At 32.9% G+C, this 17,175-nt stretch overlaps 1 protein-coding gene across 1 annotated transcript; it reads right to left on the minus strand.

Moving 5' to 3' along the window:
• Positions 1–11,212: 11,212 nt before the first annotated feature.
• LOC128245572 (L-rhamnose-binding lectin ELEL-1-like) lies at positions 11,213–16,943 on the minus strand. The gene is made up of 3 exons (XM_052963770.1): positions 16,684–16,943; positions 15,758–15,954; positions 11,213–14,475 (listed from the first exon to the last, which is right to left on the minus strand). Exons 1-3 carry the CDS (start codon positions 16,739–16,741, stop codon positions 14,356–14,358), a joined length of 375 nt encoding a protein of 124 aa, XP_052819730.1. The 5' UTR covers positions 16,742–16,943; the 3' UTR covers positions 11,213–14,355.
• Between the last annotated feature and the right edge of the window lie 232 nt (positions 16,944–17,175).

Raw genomic sequence — 17,175 nt, forward strand, 5'->3', positions numbered from 1 at the left:
ATTATACAACTTATAGGGTGTTTATACTTATAACTAGGGTATTGGATAAAGTAATTATTACTTTGTTTCTTAACTCTTGGAGTTAATTAATATAGTTTAACTGACAATATAATACCTCTTTACTTTTGTGTTAATATGTTATTTTTGTCCAATCAAATCTCGACTGCCATTTCGATATTTAAGATTGAATGCTGTTCCTTAAAAAGGTCACTTCGTAACAGAAATTGCCTTAGATATGTGATTTTGAGGAAAATATTGTTGTTACGTCCTTTTTTAAATAAATGTGAAATAAATAACACGTTTAAACATAATATGTCGACCATGTTTAAACGATGCTCGTTTCCGGACCCACGGAAACTAATGTCTTTTATGTTTCTTATTTCTGTATGAAAATTAACTGTAAGTATTCCAAACTTTATGGGCTAAAAGGAAACAACAAAAGTTTTGGTCAATTTGAAATAAGTTTTCTTTTTCAAATAAAATCCATGGTCGTATCATTAAATGGCTCAGTAAAAGAATAAGAATAATAAGGCAACCAACCCAGCATACACGTAATTCGTCCGCAGTTATTTACTTTAACTAACTGTAATTGTACAATTGATAAGATAATATTTAATTTTCTTTAATGGTAATGAACACGGTGGAGTAAGTCGCATACCGATAAATCTCAACGATATTGACTTATACGCACATGAGTTATTGAACGATGTCCTTGGCATTGTTGATAACTTTGCCTTATCACCTCGGTTTTGAGATTGTACAACTTGTTCTTCGTGCTGTCGTTTTTATGTTTTATTTCAATAACTCAGGTTGTGGACACAAGCGGATCTAGAAAGGGGCCACCCAGCGCGTGCCCCCTTAAAATCGTCAAAGTTTACCTTAAATTCACTATAGGAGAAAGAAATAACAATTTGCTCTAAACGCAAGATTTCAGACTATAAACTTTTTGTGGGGGAGTACCCTCAACCCCCTCCCCCCTGCCAATTTTTTTAGGTGTAGTGCTGTTACTATTAATAATAATAAATAGTACAATTATATATTCTGGAGTTTCGGAGTGAATGAATATAGACTAAACTTTTCTATAACAAACAATTATAAACACCGCCCAATAAAATAAAAATTTCTCATGATGCTATCTTATCCATTCTTTCTATAAAAAAGGAACATTAAAGGCTATACGTTTGTTTTAAAATGTTTCAATATTATCATTTGTAAATATGCTGGTTTCGTGTTTTGAACGATAAATTTTAATTCAAGCATTAAACATGAAAATAACTCAAGATCTTATACAGTCGCTTAAACATCGACATTGCATATACAGATTGTATATCGAAAATGATTAATCAGAAAATGCTCTTTCAACATGTTTAAAATTCAACATTGAGACATCAACCTAACATTAAGAAAACCAGTGAATATAATTGACAGTGTTTACATAATTATACAGGAGGTTCAAATTATGTTTTTCCAGCGTTTAATGAATATAATATGCATCCTGATCTTACGCCACAGTTTCTTTAAGTCTTAGGTGCAAAAATGGATACAGTTTAATGGCACAATTAAGGGCGGAAGGTCACCACAACGACCAGTATGTATCATATCCATAATCAAGTGGAAAAAACAACATTCAATGTGATCAACGACTAACTTATCAAACAGGTGAAATTGAAACTACAATATATATGCAAAAAGCTACAGAAACATGCTCAGTAGCAAAAAGTTTAAATATAAACCCGGTTTAGTGGCAATGGGCAAACGCCAAAGACATAGAACACAAATTCACAAACAAACAAAATAGAACAGCACAAAACTCTACAAACAGCACAGTGCATCAATACTATATATATATATATATATATATATATATATATATATATATATATATATATATATATATATATATATATATAAATAATTGGTATCAAGCATTGTTAGGTACCGCCTTGGAACGGTCAGTAAACTGATAATTTACTGGGGGTTTAAACCAGTTTATGTGCACAAACCTCACTCTTATCCCATCAATTCTTAATAAAGATAAAACCCAAAAGTTAAATCTTATCAAAGTATGCATTAACTTGAGGAAACTTATCAATAAAACAAATAATAATAATAAAAAAACGAAAAAGAAAACCCCAAGTACTTAAATAATTAGAGATCCCAACTATCTGCAGACGGAGGGAAACAATTCAGAGCACCTAATGCAAATACTTTTCAAAGATACGATGCAGTCATCGTTAGAAACCAAAAACATTACACACAGGCTGCCTTATAAAATAAAAGGTTTAAAACTGTGTGATCATAGTGTTTCATAATAAAAAGCATCATTGTACTAAAACTGGGAACAAATAAAGAAAAACATTATTGAAAATAAAAGCGACTTGTATATGCTATTCTCTCCTTCCAAATGATTTGAAAACGTAAAATATTTGATGAAAATTAAGTCACAGCCAAAACACTCGGTGTCAGTCCACACGTGTCCGCCAAAAACGGTTTTAAAGATAACATGAATTAGCAAATTCTTTATAAAAATCAAAGCACTGAAAGTTTAGTTATGAAAGGATGCTATATTCAACCCAATATTTTGTTTCAGGTATTCATCTTCAAAAACAAGAAGGCAAGTGCTCTTCAAAATAATGCCTTTATATCCACGGTTTAAATAAAATCCAAGTAATTCATTAAGTCTATCTGCCCAACTACCTGCTGGAAACATTTTAATTTTACGAATTTTCTTTAAAACATCACCATAACAATCGGGATGAGCAAGTCAAATCTAGTCAACATTTGTTTATTGTCGGATTTCATGTAACATTTAAAACATAAGCTATGTTTAGTTGTTTACCGAAAGTCGACAACAATGTTGTTGTGGAATCGGTGTTTTGAATTTGGCCGTACTTTGAATGTACACACATACAGGAACGGTTAGACTTTTAAAATATCCAACATTAAATCTGTACATAGATACTTCTAACGGAAAGCTACTTATCAATATCATATTTTACTTGCGTAGCGTTGCTTTGGTGTGGCATTGTGATTGATCAATATATATATACCATCGTTTCTGCAACTATCAATATAATTATAGCAAAAGCAATTTTATAGATTGAGCTGAAGACGACGTTTACCAACCGTTCGTAAAGCAGTCAGAATTTCATGAAATTCACTATTGCCTATCATGGTTGTATGTTTACACATAAACAGCTATTGTAGCAATCCAATAATTTTAAACAAGTAATAAAGGTCAGTACTAGTGGACAAGAGGTAACATTTGTATACACATTTTATCACTATTTTTACAATATATCATGTAAATGTTAAAGGTTGTAAATATATACATTCGAATAGTTTGGTGCGACTCAGTCGCATAGCCATTAATTTTTTGCTAACAATTTTTACATTTCTGTTCACATTTTATTGTGTAGACCATGAACTAACACTGTGCATAACTACTGATTTATCTGATTACAATCAATAAAAGGCTGACTGCTTATCTTATTTTCTCTTTGGACAAATTATCATGTTGACCACTATACAAAGTTTGTCAGTGGTTTCAACGACAGTTAGGGCCATGGAAATTGGAAATTGAAGTCTGATTCGAGAATCCGGAAAACGACATGTGACATTCGAGGGGTAAACGTGTAATGTTCTAAGTGACATTAGTGAAGAACATTTTCACTTTCTCCTCTGGAATTGGGCAATTAGTCAGAAAACGTTGCTAGTAAATATCTAGAAATCTGATGCAAAATAACTTCTTCTCCACATGATGACAAGAATCTATCAAATCGCTCAGACATATCAATAATTTTGGTGCGGGTTGTAATTTGATTTATTTGATAATCACACCGATGAATCTGGGAGTTTTTTTAATGAATGATTTTGTACAGATTATGAAAAAGTGCAAAATTGTTTAAAAAGTTTAATTTGTTTTTAACATGCAGACTACTGTTATAAATGTTTGCACCTGATGTCCGAATTTCCACAAACTTACTTTGGCCTTGTTTGTACATTCGGGGAGAATAGAAAGTATTCAATATGGAGTTGTTTTTTTTAATTTATCAAGTCATCCGACGCACCAATAAGTTAGTCTTGTCCATTCACCTTAGTATTAAATTTGGATACATGCAGACTCTATACATGTTTGGTATCATATTCATAAGGTTATTGCAGTTTGTGTTTTTGCTCTTAATTTCATTTGAAGTTGGCATTGAAATGGACTAATTGGACTTCTTTAAACTCGAAACAGGATGGTTTGTTATATGCCATCTTTGACATTTTTCTAAACATTTTAAATGTCGACATATTAAACCCTTCAAAATGATATCAAATAATTTTGAGTCAACAGTAAGCCCAAATTGTTTGTAGGATACAGAGTACAGACTATTAATTAAAGCCGTCCAATTACATAAATGTAAACGATTACATATAACCTTGAATACTGCTTAGAGTTATTGGCTAGTATATTAACCTATGCTTATTAACTAAGAGTAAAAAACGTAGAAATAATAATTTAATAATGGCTTCATAGTAAACAATTCGAAACCACAATTTCATCATTATTTTTTACGTTAAACAGAACGAAAATAATCGGAATTTTGTAGTGTTATATAATTTAATACTTAGCATTTGTATGATGTCGTTTATAAGCAAATTCATTTTTTTCTCTTGTGTCCTTATCCCAATGTCGTAAATAAAACGTATTGATTTCATTGTCTTCAACATGTATTCTCACTACAAACGAGTACAAAATGTGAATATATTATTTTAAATCTGTTAAAATACAAAAAGTGAGATGCATTGCATAGCCTCAGCTTTAAATTAGAAAGAACTATAATTAAAGTTACTTGATACAAATAATTGCAAGTAGGAGAGCCATCCGTGTATAATTATTAAACATCCCCAACATGAGTTACAGTCTAGGAACCAAGTTGACACAAATTGCACATTTTCAAATAATATTGATTAAACTCAGCCATTCGTCACTGTATTCTTTATAAGATGACACCAAATATTGTCAATGACATAACAATACACAAACATGTTATTTATTAATCTGCGCTTCAGAGATTATTTTCGAATTAAATATTAAATGCGTAAAATGTAAATGCAATTTGAAAGAAACCTCAATACGTGGCAATAATAACCTGATATTCCAGAATAAAAGGAATTACACAAGATAACGTATATCAATGTCTTTGGTTGAGGTGTTCAGTTATCATTGCCCATTGTTTAAATTTACGCTACATATTCGTATGTCTCAGGAATTAAATTAAAAACATTTAATTTGCTAGCGTCAATTGAATTTTCGTGTAAGGTTTTCTTCATCCTAATATAATTGACTAGGTTTCCACGTGACAGAACCTCACACTGCAAACCTATCAAGGGGAGAATTTGATACTAAGATATATTATATAATTTACTTAGCACGCTTTCTCTTTCACCCCTCGATATTTCCCCAACATGTTCAACTGTCGCCATTTGCAAAATATAAACAGCAAGCTCATTGCAACCACTAGCTGTTAAACAAAGAAGGTCTAAATTGGAAACATAATTTACACGTTCCAGACTAGAAACACAGCTTCTGGTTAATGCTCTTGATCAGTTTTCTGTGACGGGATTGCCTGCTATTGAAATAACTGACTTTCCTTCAAAACATATTTGAGCGTTTGCTCTTTATTGTCAAGAAAACAATATACTATTATATTTGGGAAGGTTATTCATTTAAGATTTGTCAACCGTATTCGCTTATTGTCATGCTAAGTTTTGTTTTGTTGCTGTTGTGTTTGTGCACTAATTGTGTTTTTGAATGATTCAATACGTATAAATAGTAGGCTGTTTGCAGCAGCAAATTCATAGGGTATGCATCAAAACATGTACAAGGGTTTATTGTAAATTATGTTTCTATGCATTTAAAGCCAGGAATACAAACTCGTCGATGCCCGCCGCCAAAACCAACAAAATTGATGACAAATTTAAAAGATTAAAAATTCATATAAAATTAGACAATTTTGTGTTGATCAGATATATTTTAAGATAAAACAGAATATAAAAGGAGACATACAATTTATGAACTCCACGGTTCTAATCAGTGTCATTACTGTAAGCAACTTTGAAATTCAAGTGTGCCCGAGGCTTATGACTTGGCTGTTTAAAAAATAAATATTTCAGATTTATGTACTTCTCGATTTTCCAAAGCATGGATTCAAAACATAATGTGGATTTAAAAACATATAAAAAGTTTCGACAGTATATGATAATCTTACGATTTGTTGAATTGATGAGTTATGTAAAGTGAAGCTGAGTAATGGCTCTGACGTGGTATATGACAAGGATATGGTAATTCACCATAGACTGTCGCGCCAACATAAATTTCCTGTCTCTGTGTGTTTCCTTTATAGACATAGTTGACAAAAGACACACGGGCGATATGAAAATACGCGGTTTTCATAGATAATTCATTGCGTGTTAATGTCTTCCTTGATATAGTGTTTATGTCTTATTTTCATGTTATGTAAATTTCATTTTGCAGGTTCCCAGTAGAATGAAAACTAGAATTTCGAATTGAAATATTTGTAGCTGTCGGGAATTAATACTTATGTAAAAAAAACTACAGAAACAAGCTCAGTAGCCAAATGTTTAAATATAAACCCGGTTTAATAGCACTGGGTGAACGGCAAAGACATAGAACACAAAAACAATGAATCACGAACAAGGGACATGGAAGAACAGCACAAAACTCCACAAACAGCACAGTGCATAATTATATACTATATAAATAACTAGGTAAACCGGGTTTTTGTTTAAACTGATTGTTACTGAGCTTGTTTCTGTTGTTTACCACATAAGTAAGTTTATCAAGGATTGATAGGTACCGCCGTAAACAGAAAAGATGAACAACCATTTATGATTTCATTAGTATCAGGCTTTTTGTAACCATGTGAAAACGTTGGCTGTTATACACCTTCTGAACAGCATGTTGCATTTCTCTCATGTGCTTTGAATTTAAATTATATATTTACCTATTAATATACAAGAAGACATGGACTATATTACACAGGCTGAAAAATTTAGAAATGAATTATAAATAATAAGCTAAAGTGCTATTCTACAATTAACATGCCAGTACTACCTTCTTGCATTACATCACGTAACGAAAGTGTGTATTAAGGTACAATAGAACACGATTACAGAGGGACCATTCTACACAGCTGTAATGATGCTCTACAAAGTGGTCTCTCCAATAATATTTGTGTTTGTGATACTAATTATGTCAAGTACTCATGATACATCGTTTCATTTACAAAAACAAATGAATATTATATGCATCTTTTTTCATGATTTTGTAGATTTTTCATGATGTCCTTTGTAAACTGCATTTATTTAAGAAAAGATAATACCTTTTTATACCTTAAAATGATATATTGTTGTACTTTTGTATACGCGAGGTCTTAACTCTGAATTCCAAGTTTCTAATTCCTATTTTAGACGAGTTGTATGAAGTTGAAAAATCTACTTGTTTTATCTGTTCTAACTGCGTTGCTGATGAGCCGAAAACATACAGTAAGGACGATTCTTGCGCCAGATTCATTGCAAAAAAGCAGTTACTCGGCCGAATGTAGAACAAATGATATATCAAATTGTTTAAATTTCGATTACATGTGGAAAGAATATTGAGATGGTTTCCTATTTAAGTCACAAAATTAACAGGTAAATATAAGTAAGATTATCTTTGTTGTTGAATCGTGTTGGCACACTTTTTATGACGTTAATATGAGGTTTTCATAACGTCATTTTTAAATAAAAATATAGAGTAACGAACGTCTTTAAAAATCATGAGGCTTTATTAACGTTTCTTATGATTTAGATTGAAATTACAACATTTTATTCAAGATATTGTATCATAAAAAGTAAATGCCTTATGGTAAATAAACGTTTAAACTAATGAAATAAGACTAAATAAGCAAACGTTTTGTCCAATTTCATTGTGTTCAGATATACGGAGCGATATATTTACTGACCAATGGAGATAACTTAGCAATCTAATACACGTAAGATATTTGAAAAAGTCATAATTGTTGTATTTAACTGGAAACAAAATGCATCAAAATGTAGCATATGATATAATGTGTTCTGTATTTCTATTTCCGTCAACGTCAGCATTAATAATAATCTACAATGCGTGAATAGTTTTCATCATTCTCATTTTTTACTTTATAAGACCATAAGGGTAAGAGGAACAATCAACAAAAAAAATACTATTTTATGTTTTGTGATCTTAACAAACGATAGGGGAAAATGCATTTTACGACATCAATCTCTGTAATCAATATGATAAGCAACGATAACCATAAACCATTAAAAAATACTGTATTATAAATTATGTTTCAGATGAAATTCTCATTTTTCTAAATAACTGTTCAAAATAATACCACATTTCGAAAACCTTCATGAACCTTTAAGATTGACACCAAGTCAGGATAAAAGGCAATAAATAATCATCATGTTAAAAATACTTGAAATTGTCATCTCGCAAGTTCGTCATTACCTAAGAGATGTTCAATGAATAATCAAATTAACGGCTTTGGAAATAAGCTTTTAAATATATGCAAGGAAAAAAGTATTTTTACTGTTAATGGACGGCTGGGAAGTGGAAAATTTACGTGCTTTAAAAATATGTCGAGTAATCCTCATCCAAGTAGCTTTGACCCAGAGGAAGTCGATGGCATTTATAATAATGTCAATGTTGATGAACATTGTTGTGCATTTACAGTCGATGAGATTGTTAAAACGATTTCTTAGATGAAACGATTTAAAAGTTGTGATTTATCGGATAATGTTGCTGATTTCTATATAAATTGTAAAGAGTTTATTTCCCCGTATCTCATGAAGATATTCAACTTTATTTTGATTATGAAATTTATCCTGATGATTAGACAAAAGAGGCCATTGTACCTATTTATAAACGGGTGACCACTTGAACCCATCGAATTACAGGGGAATAACTCTTGTCAATAGTTTAGCTAAATTATTTTCACTTTGTTTAAGAAATAGAATTAATGTGGTGTGAATCAAATGAGGTCCTCAATGAGGCCCAGTTTGGTTTTAGAAATAGTCGTAGTACTGCTGATTGTATTTTTACACTTCATTTGTTAATTCAAAAAATTGCTAACTGTAAGAACAAATTATACTGAGCGTTTATAGATTAAGGGAAAGCCTTTGATTCTGGTATACATGATGCACTGTGGATAAAACTTATGCAGACTGGTATTAGCTCAAAAATGATATATATATAAATTGATATATGAAAATGTTAAAGCATGCATAAAAGATTCAAGTACTATGTCATATTCTGAATTGTTTGATATATCACTTGGTGGTAAACAGCGTGAACCCCTTTCTCCATTACTTTTATATTATATTATTTATTAATGATGTAGAGGATAATATTGATCTACTGAGCATGACTGACTTTGATATCAATTTATTATCTATATTTATGCTACTATTTGCTGATGACATTGCATTATTTACTTCAAATCCTGTTAGTCTTCAACATCAGCTTGACTCGGTATATGAATACTCTAGCAAATGGGGACTTAAAATCAGTACTAATAAAACTAAAATATGTATCTTTGAGAAACGAAAAGGTCAATGCATTTTCCAGTGGATGATTAATGACGAAGTTATTGAAATAGGATTTCACTTATCTAGGTATCAATTTTACAAACACGGGCAACATGCGTTTTGCTGTAAAAAAGTTAAGTGAGCAGGCTCTTAGAGCATATAATAGCTTACTTTCCGTTTTTAGTCCCTCTTGATGTTAAAACTAAGCTAGCTCTTTTTGATTTCCTCGTGTTGCCCATAATCACCTATGGTTTGGAAGTCTGGGGCGTATATGGTTTTAAAGAAATAGATAACCTACATCTTAAGTTTTGTAAGCTTGTATTAGGGGTTAAATCACAAACATCTAATGTGGCTATATTTGGTGAACTTGGACGTTTTCCGTTGTCAGTTACGCCATTACAATTTTGGACCAAAGTAATGAGGAACCCTGATTCATTAATTTACGAGATGTTTGAAAGTCATAGGAACGTGTTTGTAAATTCTAATGCAAATGTGTATTATAGCTCTCTTAAAAGGCTGTTGAATAATCTCGGTTTTGGAAATATACTTGATGACTTTAATCCCGAAACAAATTATTTACCTTTCTTAGATCAATATTTACAAACATGGCATGATACATCATCAAAGACGAAATCTGTTTGTATGTATAAAACAATGCTTTGTGCATGAAGATTACATAGATATTGTAACCGACGAAAAATATAGAAAAGAACTATCTCGATTTAGACTTTCATCGCATTCACTGTATATAGAAACTGGTAGATATGATAATGTAAATAGCTATGATAGATTATGTAAACTCTGTACGCAAAATGTTTTAGAATCAGAATATCACTTTCTTTTATGTTGCAGTGCATACTCAGAATTAAAAATTAAATATTGTATAAGGTCAAGTTGGCCATCTCAGGCTAATTTTAATCACATTATGTTAAATAGAAACCTTAAACAGGTTAACAATCTAGCAAAATTTGTTTTCTATGCTATGAAATTAAGAAATGAAAAGTAAAAAGAATTAGCTGCTTCTTAATAAATCAAAATTTAACGTGTAGAGTATTTTAGTATAGACCAGTAAAATTATAATGTTAATCATGTAAATACAAAAGAAATTTTTATTTAATGTTGTATCACTTATATAAAGTTTATTCATGTTTGCTTGTATGTTTAGTGTTTATCATATTATTTGTACGTCTTGGCCATAATTTATGGTTATATTTGTAAATGGCCCAAGGCAAATTTGCCGATATGCCAATAAATCTGATTGTCATTAAATGTTCAAAGTCCATTGCGAACTCGTTTTCTATATGAATGTTGTTGCTGGCACATACGATTTGTTATCCGTAAGTGCATTGCATTTGAAAAAGTAATCCTCCAAAAATCAGTTTCTATGACAGAACTGATCAATTAAATCACAAGACTTGACTTCAATGATACCTTCAACACTATTAATATGTGAAGGCAAAAGTCAATATTGTGTTTGCTCGGGTGTTTGCTTGGGTGGAAAACTTGTGTAGGTCGCAAAACCGAAAACAAACATTTATTTTCCTACGCCTTAATCATCGTTATTTTTTAGAAACAGAATAACTCAAAGAGAATAGAGAGCCATATGGTTTATTGTTACCTTTACAATTCATTTAGAAAAATATGCATATTACGGAATCCATATTTGAAATCAATATGCTAAACTACGATAAATGTCTAAATGTAAGCCTACTTTAAAGACATAAATTCAAACAAGAGATGTTTGTCAAACATTATGCCCCCTGAGCGCCAAGTTGCCAGAAATATTTGGACAATTGAATGAAATATGCATGGACTGAAATGACAGCTGATTTGTCATTGGATGCATATGAGGCAGGTCATCTACTGGTCATACCTAATCTTCATGTCAAGTTTGATGACCATAGGTCCGGGAATTGTTGAGTTATCACTCGGACAAGCTTTGGTCTTCCAACAGACCGACCGACATGTGCAAAGCAATTATATAACCCCTCTGCTTCGAAGGGGGGCATAATTAAACTAGATGTTCACTGAAAACTGATACTTCAACTCATGCATTTAGTGACATATAAATTTCTACTGTCTACTATATAAGAAAATAAAATATGGACAATCAGAAAACCTTTTTTCAGCTTACAGTCACACTGACCTTGACCTTTGACCCACTGACCTCAAAATCAATAGGGTTCATCTGCTGGTCATGACCAATAAGCCTACCTAGTATGAGGTCCCTGGGTCAAAGCGTTCTCAAGTTATTGATCGGAAACCGTTTTTCATGTTAAGGTCACACTGACCTTGACCTTTGACCTCAAAATCAATATGGTTCATCTGCTGGTCATGACCAATACACCTACCAAGTATGAGGTTCCTGGGTCAAAGCGTTCTCAAGTTATTGATCGGAAACCGTTTTTCATGTAAAGGTCACACTGACCTTGACCTTTGACCCACTGACCTCAAAATCAATAGGGTTCATCTGCTGGTCATGACCAATAAGCCTACCTAGTATGAGGTCCCTGGGTCAAAGCGTTCTCAAGTTATTGATCGGAAACCGTTTTTCATGTTAAGGTCACACTGACCTTGACCTTTGACCCACTGACCTCAAAATCAATAGGGTTCATCTGCTGGTCATGACCAATACACCTACCAAGTATGAGGTTCCTGGGTCAAAGCGTTCTCAAGTTATTGATCGGAAACCGTTTTTCATGTAAAGGTCACACTGACCTTGACCTTTGACCCACTGACCTCAAAATCAATAGGGTTCATCTGCTGGTGATGACCAATACACATACCAAGTATGAGGTCCCTCGGTCAAAGCGTTCTCAAGTTATTGATCGGAAACCATTTGGTATTCCGACCGACCGACCGACAGACAGACAGACCGACCGACCGACCGACCGACATGTGCAAAACAATATACCCCACTTTTTTCAAAAGGGGGCATAATAATTGCTTCTAAACATTCCGATTTGTCTGAATACGTGTTCGTTATCAATCACATTTTGGAATATTTCCCGGATTTCCAGCAGTCCCTTTATTTCAATCCACAAACGATAGATCGTACACAATACAACAATTGACAAGTTGCAACTTGAAATGGGCATCTGGAGACTTAGTACTTTAATTTACTCAGACCAATCACAGAAGAAAGACTGAGCAATAACACGATTTTGCTCACTTCCCAATTATGTTAATGTGTACCTTATTGACTTATAGCACTTCAAACTAACTAATATCGACTATCATGATATTTCTGTGGTTATCTATATATTTGATATTAAATGTGTATTGAGAACTCATATCATCAAAATAATTACGTGTATATATATATATATATATATAAGGATATTGTCTCACGCATCAAACACACGTTTATCCCCATTATCTAGCGTTAAGTCCCCAATATTTCATTCTCCGCTTAAAATCAATGGTCGTAGCATTGTCAGCAGTGGTTCAGTAAACTAATGTGAATAGTTATGCAACTTTATGTGTTAAAACTTGAAGCTTGTGACTTGCTAAATCAAATCTAACACCAAATTACATCAACATATTAAAAGTAATGCCATCTAATCAAATATACTACCACAAAATAATTCTCAATTATAGATGGCAAGATTGATTGCGGTAAAATGCAAATCCAATGTAATGTGTTTACTATGAAAATGGTAAACCCATTTTATTTAAATACTCGAACATTTGCTTTCGTAATAAATATTAGACGTAAACAACTGTTCTAGTATAATTTCGATATTGCATTATCCATTTAATGTAAAATCAAATCATGTCATCATCAAAGCGTGGTCTTCACACAATGTTAAAAATGACTTGTCTACTAAAAAGTAAGATTGATGTCTGACAGTGAAGGTGATATAATATCCATTTATCATCCAATTATGATGATGAAAAAAACTGCTAACATTGTTTCAATTCAATGTTTATACAGATGTTCTTTTTAAATTCAACCTTTCAAATGTTCATCGAGTAAATAACGACCAGCGTAATTTGGTCAATGTATTCATGACCTGTTGAATTTAAATATAGTTCGTGTATTAACTGTTATTTTAGGAACATAATGCATGGATATAAATTAATTGACTAATATTTGTCAAATGTTCGCTGTGAAACAAAAGAAAATAATAAACTTTAAAAATAAGATTGGATAACTGTTTCTCTACAAGCCAACGTAGGAACAACAGTCTACGTCATCGGCGATCAATAAAAACGTTAGGGGCATCCCACGGGTGGCCGTGAAGCAAATTAAATCTAATTAAACCAATATTATAAATCTCCGAAAAAATATACAAGAAACAGAAAAATAGATGAATGTTTAAATATACAGAAACAATAGAAAAAAAATATATTTAATCGTGGCTTTGCCAACCGTGAAAAGATGTCTCTCTGTAACTCTTTTGAAAAGTAAAACGATATAACACTGAGATCATCAAATATGCTGAAAATATTCAATATTATATTCGATGAGGCACAATGGCATTTGCCGGATATTACAAAACAATACTATGAATTTAAAAAAGAGATTAATATTTTTCGATATATTTTATGAATGAGTTAAAATATTCTCAAAAATGGAGCAATAGAGTGGTCTGTTGAACGCCAATGATTTGCTGATATCTCGTGACAAGTCATATATCGTCTTCATAATAGGCAAAGTTACATTTTTCATTGGTGTATTAGTTTGAGCATTGTTTTAATCCTGATGACTCACTGATACAACACATTGTTTACTTATATCAGCGTCCGGCTGTTTTTATATGCCTGCACACAGGAGAAGTTTACGTCAATGTACTTGTAAGTTCCAACGCAGGGGTCGCCAAACACTCCATTATTTGCCGCCAAGTAACATACCTGTTGATAAGAAAAAACATATTAATAATATTACATTTGAAAACATCGTACTACAAATTCATTAGCAGTATATAAAACAAATCATACCTGTTTCACTCAACAAAAGAATGACATTAGATTATGTTTTCCATCCTTTGACAAAAGCTTAGTGTAAAGTGACGAAGACTCATGTGCTGCAAAATGTAGTGTTTGGTTTCCTTAATATAATGTCTAATAATTTCTGCTTTGGGAGTGTTATCAAAGACTAAACGCGTCTGAACGTGAGAGTGTTAAAGTGATAAATATGCTAGCCCCTCGTCGAAGTTAGTTATTACCTGACTCCGCATTTGAGAATGATTCGTCAAAGCTTAATGCCTATCCGGGGTAAGTTACAAACTGACTTCGCAGTTGAGAATGTTTCGTCTCCGTTTAATGGCTGTCCGGGTTTATTTAAATCCAGACTGCATATTTAAGAATGATTTGTCACAGCCTAATTCCTATCCGGGGTTAATTACAAACTGACTTCGCAGTTGAGAATGATTCGTCACAGCTTAATGCCTATCCGGGGTTAGTTACAAACTGACTCCATATTTGAGAATGATTCGTCACAGCTTAATGCCTGTCCGGGGTTAGTTACAAACTGACTTCGCAGTTGAGAAAGATTCGTCACAGCTTAATGCATGTCCGGAGTTAGTTACAAACTGATTTCGCAGTTGAGAATGGTTCGTCACAGTTTAATGCCTATCCGGGGTTAGTTACAATCTGACTTCGCAGTTGAGAAAGATTCGTCACAGCTTAATGCATGTCCGGGGTTAGTTACAAACTGATTTCGCAGTTGAGAATGGTTCGTCACAGTTTAATGCCTATCCGGGGTTAGTTACAATCTGACTTCGCAGTTGAGAATGATTCGTCACAGCTTAATACCTGTCCGGGGTTAGTTACAAACTGACTTCGCAGTTGAGAATGATTCGTCACAGCTTAATGCCTGTCCGGGGTTAGTTACAAACTGACTCCATATTTGAGAATGATTCGTAACAGCTTAATGCCTGTCCGGGGTTAGTTACAAACTGACTCCATATTTAAGAATGATTCGTCACAGCTAAATGCCTTTCCGGTGTTTTTAGCTATCAGACAGCTTACGTGAGAATCGTCTGAGTTAATTCACTGTTCGGAGGTTGTTTTTATCTAAATGCGTATTTTGGTTATTTCCAAATTGCGCCTTTGAGAGTGGCACGTCTTAATTAGATTATTCGTGTTCGCACGTGGGTCAATTCGAATAGGTTTTAAACTAATGCACATGTACCTGTTTATTGTGGCAAGCATTCTTGATTTTGTTGAATGAGCCAGATGCGCGGCAATTCTGGTTGGATGTGGCGGGATGGGGACAGATACTTCGATCGTGTGTCCTTCCGTAGTAAGCGTAATGAACGGCTATCCTCTGGCCAGGGGGACAGTGGATGTAGCCTTTCGAGCGCTCGCATAATATCGCACCTCCCGAAACTGATGTGGTACACAAAATTAGGTTGATTTAGATATTTTTTATTAGTTTTAGCTCAAATGTGAAACCAGATAAAATATCATATGAATCGCACTGGAGTCCACTTAAAGGTTGGAAACCAGTGTTGGTCCTTTTCTGAAGGTCATATTTGAACCAAAACCATAGGCAAACAAGTCTAGGAATACTATGAACTAAGTTTCATAAAGTGAGTACTAAATGCCTACGAACGTACGTAACATGATATTTTTATCACCATACAATTAGGCAAATTGACGTACAGGTATATAGTAAAAAATAGCATTATACAATATCGCGTACTGGTTGTTGTTCACTCAAAACAAGGCACATAATTTGCTGTTTAGTTCTTTTCTGTTTTTGTGTTGTGTGTATCAGTTCTAAACGTCGTAATTTGTAACTACATCCTGAGCACGTTATAGTTCATTTGCATGATAAAGGTGTCAGGCATCACACATAGATGGTTGAAATGGACAACGGATTATTAGCTCAATTTTAGCCATTTTGATTTATAACATACTTGCAAACTGCAAAAAAATGCAGTACAGCAATTGGTATTAAAGGAATAAAACTTAGGTCAAAGTAAACTAGGTAACAATAGGAATAATTAATGAAGCATACATTAGATCACGTTTAAGTTAATGACTATACTACTGCATTTAAATGTGATCAATAAGCGAACAACGAATACAATTTATTTATGCGTTAAAACATACCTGAGCTAACAGCCAACACTGCACACACTGCAAACAGAAACACTGCAACAGTGTACATATTTTGAACTTTTTAAAATTGTTATCCACCACTTGAAATCGTCTTGTGTTGTTTGGATTGGTTGAAAACATCCGAATATTTATAGTTGCAAACCCGGACACGTCTGCCTGATTGTTAATTTGTATGCATAAAAACATTTCTAAGAAGAAACGTTTTACCCTTTTAGTATCTTACCGCTAATGTTGAAAGGATTTAATGAAACACGTTTTATAGGGTCATATATAATAAAAAGCATTCCTTTTGTCTATAATTTGAAATAAGTCCTTGAAGCAATGTTAACTTGACATTGAACGTTAAAGGAACAGACGGACCGTTCGTACATTCGAGAATGAGCGGATGAGCATTTGGCTTTTTCCCAAAATAATACATACTAATTCATTAATAAGCAGTTTGAAATTGGACTGATATGAGGCCTAATTTGAGGTAATAAAGGT

Source organism: Mya arenaria, chromosome 9 (genome assembly GCF_026914265.1).
Source record: "Mya arenaria isolate MELC-2E11 chromosome 9, ASM2691426v1".
Lineage (NCBI taxonomy): Eukaryota > Metazoa > Mollusca > Bivalvia > Myida > Myidae > Mya > Mya arenaria.

Coding starts and splice junctions, on each gene's coding strand:
- LOC128245572 (XM_052963770.1), bottom strand. CDS start 16,741: ATGTACACTGTTGCAGTGTTTCTGTTTGCAGTGTGTGCAGTGTTGGCT. Junction 15,955..16,683: donor AGTGTTGGCTGTTAGCTCAG/GTATGTTTTAAC, acceptor GTACCACATCAG/TTTCGGGAGGTGCGATATTA. Junction 14,476..15,757: donor ATGCTTGCCACAATAAACAG/GTACATGTGCAT, acceptor TCTTATCAACAG/GTATGTTACTTGGCGGCAAA.